Genomic DNA, 16,587 nt, shown 5'->3' with positions numbered 1-16,587 from the left:
CGCTGTGATAGTCCATACAACCAGGGATGGGTATGTTTTTGTATGACAGAGGATTTTCTGGTCTTTTAAAAAAAAGATTATTCTCTCTTAAGGAAAAACACACACACACACACACACACACACACACACACACACACACACACACACCAACTATGATATACCAGAATTAAATCAGCTCTGAAAAGCCAAGGAATCATTGTCCACTAAGGGTGACTGAGGAGCAGGAACTCAGTACTCATTGTGTATGAAGGGCAGGGGAGTAGAGGCTAGCGGAGGGCACCTGGTTTGAGATAAGGAACAAAAGGGTTGGACCCACTCTTCTGATCCAGAAATTGAGACTTATGGATAAGGGCCAAGATCGAATTGAAATGTGCTTTCATTGTGCTCTACAAAATGTCCATTGCTCATATCCGAAACTTAGCAAATTTAGTACAAGGGGTCAGTCTACTACCTTCATGTATGAGTTGAACTCAGAGACTCCAAACTTCCATCAGACACACCTGAATCCCATGTAGGACTCCGGCTGTTTTCTCCCTTAAGCAACCCTCTATGGCTTTTACCTGTTCTCCCTGCTGCCTCTCTAACTACCTTAGGATCTGTTTCCCACAGGGAAGCCAGGGACTTCTCTACAAGGTAAATGATATTATACTGCTCTCCAGCTGAAAATCCTCCAGTGAATTCCCACTGTTCATTTAGCTTTAATTATCTATGACCTCTGTACCTGTTTTTTCATTTTTAAAATTGGGGAGATATTGAATGGATACACGTATAGTGCATGAAAGAATTCCTGGTACTTCATAAGTACTCAACCAGAAAGTATTATAATTAAAAAAACAAGACACGACAAAACTCTATGAAAGAAGGTGGCTTCTGTTCATTTCATTCCTGACCCAGTCCCTTTATAAAATGTGCTGAATCCCTTACACAGAATGCTGAATTCTTCTAATTCTGTTAAAGACTGAAAGCAAGTAGCTTCCAGTATTAAGCTACTGCATAATTTAACATTCTTCAACTAATCATTCTCCCGAGATGTAAACCAAGGTTGAACAAAAGTAAGTTGTTCGCACAGATATTAATTTTCTATGTTTTATGGCTTCGCGATCAAGTCACTTGTGTTTCCTGAAAAGGGTTAATAAAAGGACCTTGTAAAGGTTTTCTGAGAACCGACGCTGAAATTATAGCATGTGTTATCATTGTTGTTTTTTTTTTTTTTTTTTTTTGCGGTATGCGGGCCTCTCACTGCTGTGGCCTCTCCCGTTGCGGAGCACAGGCTCCGGATGCGCAGGCCTAGCGGCCATGGCTCACGGGCTTAGTTGCTCCGCGGCATGTGGGATCTTCCCGGACCAGGGCACGAACCCGTGACCCCTGCATTGGCAGGCGGATTCTCAACCACTGCGCCACCAGGGAAGCCCGTCATTGTTGTTTTTGTTAGCCACCCAGTAAATAAGCAGGACGTGTGCTTAGAGGATCTAGAAAAGAAGCAAAACTTGTTGGCTTTCACTCAGGGTTTGGCTAAAAATACATCGTGACATGCAGGGCCCAGGCGCGTCCTAGAAAGCTCTCCGGGTACCAGACGGGCAGCTCTGGCTTGGTTTGGCACCAAGATCACTTGATCATGTCTGAGAATGCGGGGGGTGAGGTGGGGGGGTGGTCTGGCAAAGCCAGCCCTGAGTAAAAAAAAAAAACCCGAGCGTTCCCACGTTCTTTCCCAATCTGCCGTGGCCAAACCGAAACAACACAGGAGGAAAGCTGCCCTGCGGGGAGGTGGAAAGGGGATCTGGGGGCTGGGGGCAGAGCTTGGGGACCGGATGTGATCCCTCCAGATTCTAATGTGTGATGGGAATCCCCTGTTCAACAAATATTTATTGAATGTCCCCGTGCATGATACTCTGGCTGGTATTAAAGGGGATGGAAAGATGAATGAGGCACTGTCTTCGTCCTCAAGGAGCTTGCAGGGTAAGCCTGCTACTCTGCACTTTCTGAGATCTGATACAATAGCTTCTAAGGGGAAAGAGCAATATCAGGTTTGTTAGGCATGTAGTTAGAAATCTTCTCACATGCACTACAAACAACAAGAACAAAAAACAACCAACCAGGCAACTCTGTGTTTTTGCAACTTTCATGTAAAACTATTCTAAAATTAAAAGTTTATTAAAAGTTTTTGAAAAACCAACCAACCGAAGAAACGGGAAAAAAAAGTACATTTCTTATGCAAACAAAATCCCAAAAAACAAATCACAAACCTAAAATTTAGTAAGTACTAAGCCACATCTTTATCACAAGCTCAACGCCTTCTTTTTAAATCAACCGTTTCCCAGCTAAGCAGTCCTATGCTGGCAGCTTCAGGAGCTACATCTTTTCTATAGATAGTCTTCTTTTTGCCTACGTGACGATGCTTGAAACGATTTTGCTGCCAAAGGCCTTAACCAACTTTGCCCTGAAAGCAGATGCTGAGAAAAATTCTTGTGAACAAGTATATTATTTGGGAAGTGATTCAAAGGAACGGGAGTGAAGGACAGGATGAAAAACAGGACAGGAGAGAGCACCAATATAAGAATCTGTCATAGGGCTTCCCTGGTGGCGCAGTGGTTGAGAATCCGCCTGCCGATGCAGGAGACACGGGTTCGTGCCCTGATCCGGGAAGATCCCACATGCCGCGGAGCAACTAAGCCCGTGAGCCATGGCCGCTAGGCCTGTGCGTCCGGAGCCTGTGCTCCGCAACGGGAGAGGCCACAACAGTGAGAGGCCCGCGTACCGCAAAAAAAAAAAAAAAAAAAAAAAAAAAAAAAAGAATCTGTCATAGAGTTGGTCATTGCTCTGGGTGTTTAGTGATGGTGGAGCTGGAACCTTAAGCTGTGTTTCTCAGGATGAAGGGGAGGGGCATTTATCCTTAGCTTCCTATCCACTGGCTTCTGAACTTATTGGTCCAGGGAGCCCCACAGCTGCCAATGGTGGACTTTCTTACACTCCACTGTCCCCGTCCTTAATGGCATTCGGCACTTTATCATCAGAAAATTCCGGGGCAGGAGATGAGGCCAGCATGTGTGCAGAGCCTACTTAAACTGCCCAGGAGTGGCCATTCCAGCAACATTTGGGATTAACATATACACACTACTATATATAAAATAGATGATCAAAAAGGACCTACTGTATAGCACAGGGAACTCTACTCCATATTTTGTAATAACCTATATGGGAAAAGGATCTGAAAAAGAATGAATATATGTATATGTATAACTGAGTCACTTTGCTGTACACCTGAAACTAACAAAGTTGTAAGTCAACTATACTCCGATAAAATTAAAACAAAGAAGCAATGTGAACCACCAAAAAAATAAATAAATAAAATCTGAGAATTTTATGAAAATAAAATCCAGATTTCTCACTTTTCTTGAAAAGTCAGCAGATCTAACAACACGAGACCTGAATTCCCAAAGGCACCAAATTGCCAGAGCTGAGAGGCACAGTCTGGACATATATAATCCAAATCAGGACAGTCTCCACGGTGACACATAGGTGAAAACCCAGCCTGCTTGGTTTCTTGATATGTTACCTTCCCTGTGAGTGTCAGACTTTCAACCTCACTTGAACTATTCTCAGGCTCAATAAATAGTCACATTGAAAAGCAGGTAGGAACCCAATATTAACATTATTCTTCCTCACTGGCTTCCCTTTTCACCACACATGTAACCTGGCTGTCTTTCTTCTGAGGATAGGTTTCAATTTGTCATGACTGCTTTGACACTGAAGATGCTGGATCAAATGACACAGTTAATTGATCACGTGCTACATTCCAAGCCAGGTGCTCAAATTAAACCTCACTTTTAATGTTTAACAGAATGTACAACAAGAAGCAGGAGTTCGAGAAGAACCAGTCCCTTTGCTTCTTCTGACTCATGACAAATAGGTGGACCCTGGCAACGAGGGACCTGTGATAACTGATACAGAGTCAAATGGTTGCTCATTATTGGTTTGGTTCGGAAACATGAGGTAATGCGCTCCCGGCTACGTGGCATTTATTAACCGAAAGAAACCCTCTAAGAATTATGAGGTGCTATTAAAACTGGAATTAGGGGCTTCTGCATGAAAAGTGAGATTCTAAGTCACTGTGCTAAGCATAAAGCCCTGTAAGCTTGAAATGCTATTAGTTACCAAAGAAATGGTTACATTCTGTAGTCTGTGTCCTGTTGCACTCAATCCTTTGAGATGTTTCATTTATATAAAAGTACACTTTAGAAAATACTCGTGCCTATATCCAACTCTGCACCCCTCCTCCACTCCCCCACCAGAGGTTCTGATTGAATCGGCTTGGGCATATGGGGACTTTTCAAAACTCCCCAGAAGAGTCTGATGAGTTGCCACTGGTCCAGAGACAGAAATGAAGTGAGGGGGTGGCCCCACTTGCTGTCCCCTCACTGCTCAGCTAGGACAACTCAGCACTTTGCTGTAGCCTCCCTGCTGTTCAAGCTCTGGGTTTGTGAAGCACAGAGTGTTAACTGGGTCATCTCCTGGCTGGGCTTTTGCAACCAATATATAAATGGAGGTCAAGAGCGTGAGCTTTAACAAAATTGCCACTGTGAACTAAGGAACATTTGAACCCGAGGTTCCCAGGTGGACGGGAACCTTTCTAAAGTTGATGGGGTCACCTGAATTTGCAGTCATTTTGAGAGGGCTTTTGGGGGGCTATGGATATTTATCCTGCAGTTGACTGGAGCTTTTTTTTTTTTTTTTTTTTTTGAGGACATTAAAGTAATATTCTTCTCTTCTGTCAATATTCCAGCTACAGCAAATAGATCCATAGAAACAAATTTAATCCACCGGAATGACTCTCTAAATAAATGCAACATTTTGGTTCACAGTGCTACAAATAAACTGAGTGCTTTAATTCCCCATATGTGGAGTGGACCTGAACTGTGCAAGGAGAGACTGAGAGGCACCTATTATACAGTCAAGGTGGCCATGGAAGAGGGGGAATTGAAAAGGAGGCAGTTCAAACTATTTTTAAAATAAAATGCATCCCACTGGGACAGCAACTGCCGGATGCCTACTATTCAGAAATCAGGGTGAACAAAGGGAAGCTTCACATTTGGTGGTTCTGGCCAAAGAAAAAGATCTGGAAAAGGGAGAAGAATAACAGGTCCAGCCGAGAATATAACAGAGCCCATCTGACTTTTCTGTGTGTGTGTTTGGTTTTTTTTTTTTTTTTTTTTTTCCCCATTCCCAGAAAGATCTTTCTATCCTGGAGAAAATGTGTTAAAGATAATTCTCATAGTAACTTTGGTAAAATATTCCACATATTATAAAAGGCTATTGGACATTATTAAATAAGTCTGTGTTGCACTTATTTTTAATATCTTTGCACACACTCAGTATTTGTTCTGATGGCTCCCAGCAGAGATTTATTACTAAAGCAGATCTGACTTGAGGTTGAGTGGAAAGGAAAGCAGGAGGAATACTGAGTAACTTGGTGTTACGACGGAGTTTGGCTGCAGCAGAAAAAGAGGTCTTGTGAGATACGTGTGCTGATTAAGGTGCTCAAGAAATGAACGGGAATTCATGTTGGATAGACACCAGCCCCCTCCTCTTCATATGTCCCTAGGGATGCTTCTGGAATTGCCAGGGCTGAAAATTAAATTAAAAACCTAAAACATGACACTGAAAATGTAATATCTCCTTTGATAATATCAGCACGATGATTCATCAACGGGTGGGGCAGCACCCCTCCTGGACCCAGATTGTAAGGCATCCTGAGACAGACGCAGGCAATTACTCGACCTCTCACACTGCCGTTTTTCTAAAGCTTCCGGTTGAAATTATGTCCTGTCACCAGTCGCACTGCACCAAAGGCTCCCTACACGCATGACATAGTAGGTCCCTGCAGAGACAGGACTGCAGTATGTAGCGCCAGTCTAGAAAAGCCAATAGTATCACTGGATCGCCAAGACTCCGAAAAAGCAAATGGTAGCGAAACTCAATATATGTGCGTCCAAGTGTGCTGCAGAAAACTCTTGCAGGTTGGCATTTCACAATGTGAGATTTGATACTGTCCTGCTGGACAGAAACACAACCCAGATTTCTAAGTGGGCTCCTTTTCTGAGTCGTGGAGCTTTAAATTTTTCTCATTAGAACAGGAAACAAGCCACTGATAAAAATAAATTCTCTTGTTGCAGCCTCCACCACTCAGAACAGAAAGCTGCAAAGCACTTGGTTTATCTCCTATTCACAGGAGTCCTAGCATCCACACGCTGGGGAGGCTGAGTCACTCATAAAGAGCTAATGACAACAATAACAGTCGGGAAGGGCCAGCAGGATTCCGAGGGCTGAGCTCTCTCCACAGAGGTGATCCGGAGGTTAAGCCTTGTGGGACAAAGGGATCTGGAATCGGCAGGTAGATACTCTACAAGGAAGGAGTGGACACAGGGAAGTTCACGCTCTTTCGCAATGGCAACAGCCTTGAGGGCCCTGGCATGTACCCTAAGTTGACTGAAGAGGAGGACGGGTGCTAAGATAAAAAGCAGTGACGGAGTCCCAGTAGCAAACGGGAACATGAATGGGATTGGCTACGCGCACGCCATTCTAAACGTCTAACGCAACCTGTAGGCCACATAGGGGCCAAGCATGGCCTGTGCGCCTTGACTTCGTGACCTCTGATTTAGGGGATGAAAAGGAAGCCAATTCTTGGTAGTGGAGTGGGAAATAAAACAGGTGTTGTTTTATTTATTTTTACCTGGAATGAATGCTAAGTCAAATTTAGACTAAGTAGAACATCTAAAGGAAAAGTACGTTTTTTTTCTACTCTCTCTGCAGGATCTTCGGCCTCTTCCTGTCTGTTGATTGCCTGTGTTCTCACATGAACCCCTTTATCTACGCTCCTTGTATATTTCTTCCTGGCCGATCACACCAAGTCCCACAAAATTATTAGCTGTCAACTCCTAAATCTCTATCCAGCTCAAGCATCTCAGCAGAATTTCAGAGCTGTACATTTAACTGCCTATTAGACATGTACACGTGCACGGCCTAAGGTCACTTCAAACTCGAAAGGTCTGCAGTTACACATCCTATCTTAACCCAAACAAACCAGCCCCTCCTCTGTTTCAAGCCCCGGTGATGAGTAGGAACATTTAGTCAGTTGCCATAACCAGAAACTTCAGCAATGTCCTTGACTCCTCTTCCCTCCCTCACCTTGCTTGTCCCCTCAGTTGCCAGAAAAGTATTGATTTCATATTCTCAGCATCCTCTGCTCTGCTAGTCAAGTTACCAACTGGCAGGAATAAAATACCCACTCAGGCACACACACACATCTGGGATGAGTTTCTGATTTATTTAGCCAATAAGGGAAAATGAGCAAATGCACTGTGGTCACACAGGGCAGTAGAGGAAACATAATCCTTTTCCTGTATTTTCCTTGCCCTGGATCCATATGAGGTACTCTGTTGCTGGTGCTACTCTTTGCATAGGCAGGCCTAATAAGAGCGAGAGAAACACCCAAATTCCTATAATACCACGTTTCTCTACTCTGGCTTGTGCTGCCATTCCAGGGGAACTTGAACCAACAATCGTAGGCATTTCCATTTAAGAGATTATTTACAAGCAGTGACCTTCTCTGGCTCTTTAAGTAATCTTGGCATCAGGAAGGCAGTATTCTCCCTGCAGGAGAAGAGAACAGTCAGTGCCCAAGAGATCCAGAACACTATGCCTGCCTCCACTTTTATAGGGTCCTAAAAAGTCAACAGTCTTTGTTCTCCAACAACATTCCTCAAGTCATCTCTACTATCCCAGTTCAGGCTACTGGGCTCCCTTGCCTAAATAAAACACAGCCTCCTACCCCACACTTCACTGACTATCTTGTCTCCCTGTAACATATTCCATCAACCGAAGCAAGCATCATTTCTCTGAAATGCCTTCAGGAGCCAGTTTCTCTCTCCCACTCCATCTCATCTGTCCCCACACCACATTCAGCTAACCTGAACTTCGTTTAGATCCTTGGAACAACTCATCTTTGTCCCATCCAGATCTTTGCATATATTCTATCTTTTGCCTGAATGCTCTTTCTTGCCTCTTTGATCACCCACCTCTTCCTCATCCTTCAAGGGCATGAAAGGATGTTACAATTTCTGAGACCCCTGATGCACAATTCTGGGTTAGATACCTCTCCAAGGCCATCCGGTATTTTCCCTTTTGCGCTGTTTATCAGACCATATCTAGTTCTATGTCTACTATTTCTTTCCTCTTTAGGATTGCTGAGTTTTGTGAGGTTAGTGACCATGTTTGCCTTATTCCCTGCTGTGTCCCATAACTTAACACGATTGCCTCAAGGGCACCCCTTAAAAATAAGGCAGTGCTTCAGATGTAGAGAACAAACATATGGACACCAAGGGGGGAAAGCAGCGGGGGTGGTGGTGTGATGAATTGGAGATTGGGACTGACATGTATACACTGATGTGTATAAAACGGATGACTAATAAGAACCTGCTATATATATTAAAAAAAAAAGAATAAAATTAAAAAATTCAAAAACAAATTAATAAAAAAAATAAGGCAGTGCTTTAGAAACTCAAAGACTATCCATGATACAAAAAGGCATGCCAGGCGAAAGACTGATGGAAAAAGGCAATTTAAATGGTCAAGGAGTGGGACAATATTGAAATGTTGGAAGCTTCCCATGGGATGAGAAACTTGGAAATAAAATAAATTAAGAAAGATAATGGTCATGATGTAGTGAACATCGCTATAAAGAAGCCAGGAAAAAAAAAAAAGACAGTCTTAGAAGATCCTACCTTAAAGGCAGGAGTTATGATACCATTCCCCAAAATTGGGGGAAAAACTGAAAACAGATTTTGAGGAAAAGAAAATGAAGTTTTCTACTGGATTATCTATGAAAAATATTCCAAGGGCAGTTGGGAAAGCAGACATGGAGCTTGGAAAGACCCCACTTGTTTCAGACTTGAGCGCCACTAGTATTGGAGTGATGTTATTATCAGGCCTGTCAATATTCTTTACCTATGCCTGATATCAGAATATTTATTTTTATATCCTATATGGCATTTATTCCATCAGGCTTAGAAAGTACTCATTATAAGCTACCTCTAGGTATAGCCTAAGCCCAAGACATGGCCAACTTAAGTTAGACTGACAGAGGAATGAGCATGTGTCCCATGCCAGGCCCATCTGAATCTTCCTTAGGAATGTTCTGCTGATGATTGCAGAAGACTGTTTCCAGTGATGCTACCCAGGGAAGAGATATGAGAGTGGGGTTATCAACAGACAGCTTCCAACAGATCTCTCTCCAAAGTAAAGCCAAGTAAAGAGAATGAGAAAAAAGACTTAAGTGTGAGGCCAGATGCATTGCTAGATTCTCCAGTGACATAAGACAGAGCATCAGATTTTTTCATAAGCTAATTTCAGTTGAGATATTATCCTACTTTCACTTGTAACTCAAAGAGTCTTGAGAAACAGAAGCAGTGAACATTGACATTGTACAGACAAGACTGTTCTAAAGGAAGTGCCATGGAGAAGAAAGAGGGAAGGTCTCAGGTGAAATGGAGAATTACCACGGAAAAAGAACAGGAAAAGGAAGACAATTCAAAGAAAGTTAGATCCAAAGTTGAATGCAAAATTGACAGTAGGTAATTATTGAAAGAATAACAACTGGGAAACATGAAGACTGTAATCCTAGAAGGGCAGTGCATACAACAATGAAAATCCAGATAAGCTCAACTCTCTAAGTGAAAAGGACTCCAAATTATTACATGTAGAGTGATGAGAATGAATTAATTTTCATCCAGGATTTATAAGCATAAAATCTTCTTGCAATTTAAACCCATTCCTAAGATTTACATGCCATTTATATGCTATAAAACAAATATCTTTTTAAAAAAATTGTATCCAGTGACACTACCTTAGAGCATTTTTCCAATCTTTTTTTTTTTTTTAAAGTTGTAAAATTGTCGAACTAGCGACTCTTACAGTGTGTTGGCATCAGCTGACAGTTGCTACATGGTATTTTTCATTCCTTTCTAAAACTAGGGAAATAATCTGTGAGTTACGTTCATCTTTGGGAGCAAAAGGTATGGTGCGTAGGGAGTCAAACACACGCTATCAACAACTGGAAGAGAAATTCTGGCTTTGAAGATGTCAGAAGTTTTGTAAGTCACAGGAAACAAATCGAACGTGTGAGCGTGGGAAGAAGGGAGATTTCTGTCACACACAATATTGTAAGGGTTGGAGGGAAGACGATCACCACTCTTGCTGACAGCAGTATTAAAATAGTAGTAATCATAACCGCTAGCATGTATTCAGCACTTTATTAAAAGAAAGACAACATCCATAGCATAAATGTATAATCGTAAGAAAGGATGCCAATAATCATATTGGTGGAAGCATTTACAAGAACAGAAAAGAAGACTTAGTCTAGTCTGTGTTCTAGAATGTGATCAAGGTTATACTGATCAAACACAGCAATACTGGGATATAGACACAGTTTAACTCTGGGTCTGCATTGTTAACTGCTCTCCCATATGCCTTTCAGATGAAGCAACAAGCATTCAAGTTAGCCAGCAAGAAGATAACAGATCATCTTACATTGAAATGCTGTAGAGTCCTTCTTTTTCTAAAGGTTTTTTTTTGTTTTGTTTCAAAGCAACAACACAACCAATGACTAAGAAGTAAAACACTATTCTCAGTTGAGGTATGAAAAGAAGTCTTGCCTAGGGGTAGAAGAATAAATGGAAAGCAATCTTCTCAAGGTACTGGTCAGCCTTCCTAATACTGACCAACCAAACTCCTGAACTTCCCTAAAACGTAACGGTTTATCGTGGCAGATAAATTAAAAGGCTGGGGTTTTCAAAATAGAACCTAACTGTTGCTTTGGGTACAATGGAAAAATAACTATTTTAACACAATGGTATAAACATAAATGCTCACAGGTTTCCAATGTACTTCGACAATTACAACATACATTAATTGAATTGATACAGGTAACACTTGGCGTTTACTAGTAGTGCATGAGTTTTCAGCTCATTGGCACATGTTTAATTTATGCTAGGCCAAATTACACAGAGCAGAAACGTATCGCCCAAATTATTTTAAAGATCACAAGAGTGAAAATTAGTTTTTGAAATGCCAAAATCAAACCTAGCCTCAAATGTGTAAGTGTGTGTGTTGATGTTTTTTTTTTTTTTTTTTTTTTTTGCGGTATGCGGGCCTCTCACTGTTGTGGCCTCTCCCATTGCGGAGCACAGGCTCCGGACGCGCAGGCTCAGCGGCCATGGCTCACGGGCTTAGTTGCTCCGCGGCATGTGGGATCCTCCCGGACCAGGGCACGAACCCGTGTCTCCTGCATCGGCAGGCGGATTCTCAACCACTGCGCCACCAGGGAAGCCCTGTTGATGTATTTTTAAAGGGTATCAAGGGGTTAGTGAAAGTTGTTTCTGTGCTAGATCTGACGGAGAGAAGAGATGCAAGCAACCTTTCAAAAATCCAGTCTTCCTCCAGTTCTTTCTTCAACCTTGACCCAAACAGACAGCCTGAGGGACAGAGACAGACAGAATTCAATCTTGGTCCCCTCTCAAGAGACTTGCACTACTAACTGGAAAGAAGGGCTGTTTGAGGGACGAGCAGCCTGGCGGAACTCTCGGGCCCACTGAGCCTTGGCTGTAGCCCAGAAACCAGTCTGTTCCGCTTACCTAAGCAATAGCATTTAGAGAGTGACCCCTCTCTTGGTTAGTGTTCTGGGATGAGAGGCGGTGCAAGAAGCAATGACCTAGGGGAGGGAAGAGAATCAGTGCTCACAGCCTGGCACACATACTGACACTGGGAACTTTCTCCTACAGGGGTGGGTGGTGGAGAAGCATTGTAGGAAGGTAGGCATCTGGGGAGTCTGGGATAGTTGTGCACATGGAGGGGAACTGGCGAGAACAGGAATCTAGATCAGCACTGAGGCTGGTGGTTCTCATTCTGTGTTCCATCAACGTTAGGGCTTATACTTCCTATATTGAAAAGGCTTATAGGTGTTGATACCTAAAAGGTTTCTACATTGAATTTCATAGGCTTTGACCGAAGCTGAATGGCTTGTTTTCATTAGTTTACTTATTTGAGAAGCGTTCCAACAGAGTGGTTTAAAACACAGCTCTTGAATCCAGCTCCCTGGAGGTGAAACCTGTCTCCAGTTCTTCCTATGTTTGTGACCTTGGATGACGTATTTAATCTCCCCATGCCTAGGTTTCCTAATCCATAAAAAAGGGGATTAATAACAGTACGTACTGCACAACACTGCTCTGAACATTAACTGAATTACTACAAGTAAAATGCTTAGACAGGCACCTGACATGAAGAAAGTCTCCATAATTGTTAGCCATTATTCTTTTGTTATTACGATTGTTGTTGTTGAATACGTCTGAAGACTGTACAGTAATCCTGGTGAAGCACAGAATTAGACCAGAGTCACAGGTACATAAATATGCAAAAGCAGAGTTCAAACCTAACTTTAGGCTCCTAAGCCACGGGAGGATGTCTTGTATATCACACTGTTCTACACCCTAACTTCAGGGTCCAAAAGAACAAGCTGATACAACCTGCCTGGGAACTTGGCTGACCTACATTATTCAAAGTGGCATCTATTTCACAGATTAGGCTGGGACTGGGTCTGCCCAGGGATCACACCACCGGTCACTTTTGTCAGGCGCATTAACTTTCAGACCACTAGGATGCTATTTAGTGCAGGATTAGTCGTTTACTAATTACTAATGACTCCAGTGGCCATAGACCTAAGGTCAATAATTTTCTCCCTTCACACCAGGAGGATCCAGCATAAAGAGGCCAGACAGGTAATTTGCATTGTCTCTTCGCAGGAGAAGAGACCCACAACAGAAGGAGGCGGAGGAGGATTCTGCGTTGAAGGCAAGCAAAGAAGTTCTACTTTGACAGGAGTTTCCATAAGCTTCTCAGGGGAACATGTGGCTCATCTCTCCTGCTGGGACCTGGCAGGTTCTCACATTTGATACTCGCTGCCAGCCAGTTGGAGAAACAGGACAAGGTCTGACCCTGGCCCCAAATCACTTCTGCTAGCTGGCAAGTCTTTTCCCCCCTAAGCATCTGGAGAGTCATCCAACTGTGTTTGCCAAACTTGCTTGTATGTGAGAGGCGCGTTTCTTTTACGATCAGTGTCTTGGGTTTTAAACAATACCATAGGAGATGATCCCACTCTGATCCTTGCTAATGTACCTCTAGGCTAATAAGTGCTGAGGTGATCCTCCTCTTTGATATCGTGAATAAGAAAATAAAATGGGAAATGCATGACATTTTTACAAAGTATTGTTATTACTGAGTGTAACATTTGTTTTAACCCTCTCTGGAGTGGCTAGGTTTCACTTTAAAAGTGCTGCTTGCCAGATTGCATCTCCTGTTCCTCCTCTCCTTAAATATGTGCTTATTTACTTCCTGCAGAGTTCAATTTTAGAACCCATCAAAGTAGATCCACTCAGACTGACTACATTTTCATGCATAAATTCATAGATGTCTTCAGAAGGAATTGCACTTGCATATGCAAATACTTCCAATGCCTTTTCCTTTCTACTTTTGGCCTGCACAGTTTTTAATTCATGCAAACACATTACACAAACAAATATGGGCTCAATAACAACACAAGGCATGTGTGAATTGTTAATTGCAAAGCTAGCAGTTTGATATGGCCAAGCAACTTCCATTATTATCAATGGAGAGGAACAAGATTAAACAGGAAGAATAAAGGTATATATGAAAATAAAATCCCGAGCACTTGGTTTCATTTTATGTAAATATTAATAAGGGAAAAGGTGACAGGCAAATCCACATTTCAACAATAATCTGGGATCTACAGCTCAGTGCACAATGATCCAGAAGCCAGGATGCACCTTTAATGAGACTTAGGAAGGAGAGGCCACATTTCAGCCCAGAATCACGAGAAACAAAAATGTATGCAGTAATATCATAAATAAAACCAAAAATACAGCAGAAAATGAAAGGCTTTCAACCGTGTTGAACGTGCATCACCTTTCAAAACATCTGAGTCTTGTATTAGAGATGCTTTTGGAAATAACAGGTAGGTGTTCTCATTTTTCATAGTGGATATTTAAGCCCCCCCTTAATTAAGCTGTGATTCCTCATATATATATATATATATATATATATTTTTTTTTTTTTTTTTTCCCCCCCTCCAACTCCCACTACATGCACTTTGGGGTCGGGTGAGAATTTAACAAAATAAAACACTTGTTGACGGTACTCACAGATCAAACACATTTGACACAGAACAATTTTCAAGGAACCCTCCCCCTGTTTGCAAAGTGTTTCATTTACATGAAGGCAACTCAGAAAATAAGAGTGAAGATTAAATAAAAATTGTATTCTGTAAGGGTCTACAATGGCAGTGGAAAAACAATTTTAACTGCTTCTCCACTGATTTTGTTGAATATTCTATTAAATATAAAAGCTGAACCTAGGCTAAACAGGAGAATTTGAGAACGTGGTATTTTTGGAACAGCCACTGGATTATAAGATATATACATATATATTACATATAAGTAGTGTTTTCTAAGAAATAAAAGATAAGTAAAGTAACTTAAGGAAGCTAAGAAACCAGAAATGGAATTCCAAAGATGCTATAGACTAAATGTTTGTGACCCTCCAAAATTTTTTACATGAAACGAAAACCACAGTGGTATTTAGAGGTGAGACTTTTGGGAGGTAAATAAGTTACAAGGGTGGAGCCCTCATGAATGGGTTCAGTGCCCTTATAAAAGAGGCCCCAGAGAGCTCTCTTGCCCTCTTCAGCTATATGAGGATACAGGAAAAGATGGCTGTCTGTGGGCCAGGGAAAGACCTCTCACCAGACCCAAGGATCTGCCAGTGCCTTGACCTTGGACCTCCCTGCTTCCAGAACTGTGCAAGATAAATTTCTGTTGTTTATAAGCCACGGGTTCATGGTTATTTTGTTACAGCAGCCTGAAAGGACTAAGACGCAAGCTAAGGTATCTCATGAGGAATTAAGTTAGTCACAACATTTACTGACAGGGACATAGAACAAGAACTACAGAATCGGTGTTATAAACACATGATGCAGTAACCCAGCCTGCAGGGCGCTGACCCTTGGCACTGGCAAAGCGACCCTTCCTGGTGCATTCACTGTATTTTTGTGCATACACTTGTAATTTTGCTAAGCCTTTATGTAAATCACATACACGGCAAGGCTGGTACACAAAGCACAACACGTGGAGCCCGTGAGTCAACTCAGACACACTGGTTCTCAAGACTGTGCTTGAGTCTACCTGTCCATACATTTACAGCAACTCATGGCAAGTGATAACAAAATTCTCCACGGACAGTGACTATGAAGAGAATGCCAACTGTTAGTGCTTGGAGCGAAAACATTCTCCTCCCCAAAGAAATCAAAATACTATATGAAAGTTAAGTCTGTGCAAAAGTACAGGGGGATTGTATCTGTGGAACTGAAATTGGAATTCACCTGTGCTCCAAAACCAACAAAAAAATGTGTAACTCAGAATTAACATCACATGTTTTTGTGGGGGGGAGGAGAGAAATTAAGCATTATTATATCGGGGAGGGGGGATTCAAATAGGTTTTTATCATTATAGCATTTGTTCAAAGAGAATATAACCAAGAAGCCCAAAGTGAGAAGCAGGAGAAATTTGAACTTTGGGAGGCCTGTGTGTTGGTTTCAAAGAGAATAGTTTAAAAATCACAGATACTTCCGTGTTCCTCAAGATCAGAATCCGTGATGGTTTCAGGAATACCCCTCATGGGGTCAAGGGTCTGCTGGCTGTCATATCTGTCAAAACCTACCCTGGTAGGTCTCCAAAAGCAACTACCAAATTGTCAAAGAATTGAGTGTCTAGAACGAAAGAGGCCCTTGTATAATCCCCACAGGAGTTTGATATGGGTTAATAAGAAGATTGTTCTCTTAAACTAAACTTTAATGGGGAGTTGATGCTGGCCTGCTTTGCTCCCCATTTCTACCAACCTCTGTCAACGACGTGCAACAGTGCAAGCATGTAAGACGGCGCGGACCATCAGTGCGGTCAGCTCTACCTACCTTGTCTTGGGAACTCATCTGACTCCCGGTGAACAAGGTCTGTGACTCGGTTTCCATAGTGCATCCTGCTATCGTGGTCATAGGCCTTCAGAGTCTCGCTGGAGCTGTAGGACTTCTGCGTGGGCACGCGACAGTCTTCGCTGTCTAGGGAAGAACTCGTGTAGCGACACTCTTTGCCACACCGCCCCCTGGTCAGAGAGCGGTGTCGCCGATCCTTGACATCCATTATCCGGGTCCGGCGGAAGGCCGATGCTTTCCGAAAAGTCAGGCCTGAGTTTGGGCACTTGTCACTTGGCCACCTAAAAACATCACAGGAGAAAAACCCAGATTGTGATCCTAAGAAATGCTGCTTTCAGTTCTGACTCACGCTTTGACTCAGATTAAAAACACAAGAAGACAAATTTGGTCAGCGCTGCATCATTTCTTCTGCAAATGCTTAATGTATACTTAAACAATCAGCCTTAATAGAAGAACTCGACACAGTAAATTAATTCTCTTGC

At 42.3% G+C, this 16,587-nt stretch overlaps 1 protein-coding gene across 4 annotated transcripts in view; it reads right to left on the bottom strand.

Annotated features, from left to right (window-relative positions):
- Positions 1-16,587, bottom strand: part of TENM2 (teneurin transmembrane protein 2) — a 3,844,234-nt gene that overhangs the window by 1,014,340 nt on the left and 2,813,307 nt on the right. For all 4 annotated transcript variants that reach the window (XM_067032280.1, XM_059063069.2, XM_067032278.1 and 1 more), the window contains one exon: positions 16,088-16,386. In XM_067032280.1, coding sequence (XP_066888381.1) covers positions 16,088-16,313 — 226 coding nt within the window. In that variant the 5' untranslated portion in view covers positions 16,314-16,386. The remainder of the gene's footprint in view (positions 1-16,087; positions 16,387-16,587) is intronic.

The sequence above is a fragment of the Kogia breviceps genome, chromosome 4 (genome assembly GCF_026419965.1).
Source record: "Kogia breviceps isolate mKogBre1 chromosome 4, mKogBre1 haplotype 1, whole genome shotgun sequence".
NCBI classification, from domain to species: domain Eukaryota; kingdom Metazoa; phylum Chordata; class Mammalia; order Artiodactyla; family Physeteridae; genus Kogia; species Kogia breviceps.
This window is presented reverse-complemented; position numbering and strand designations above follow the sequence as displayed.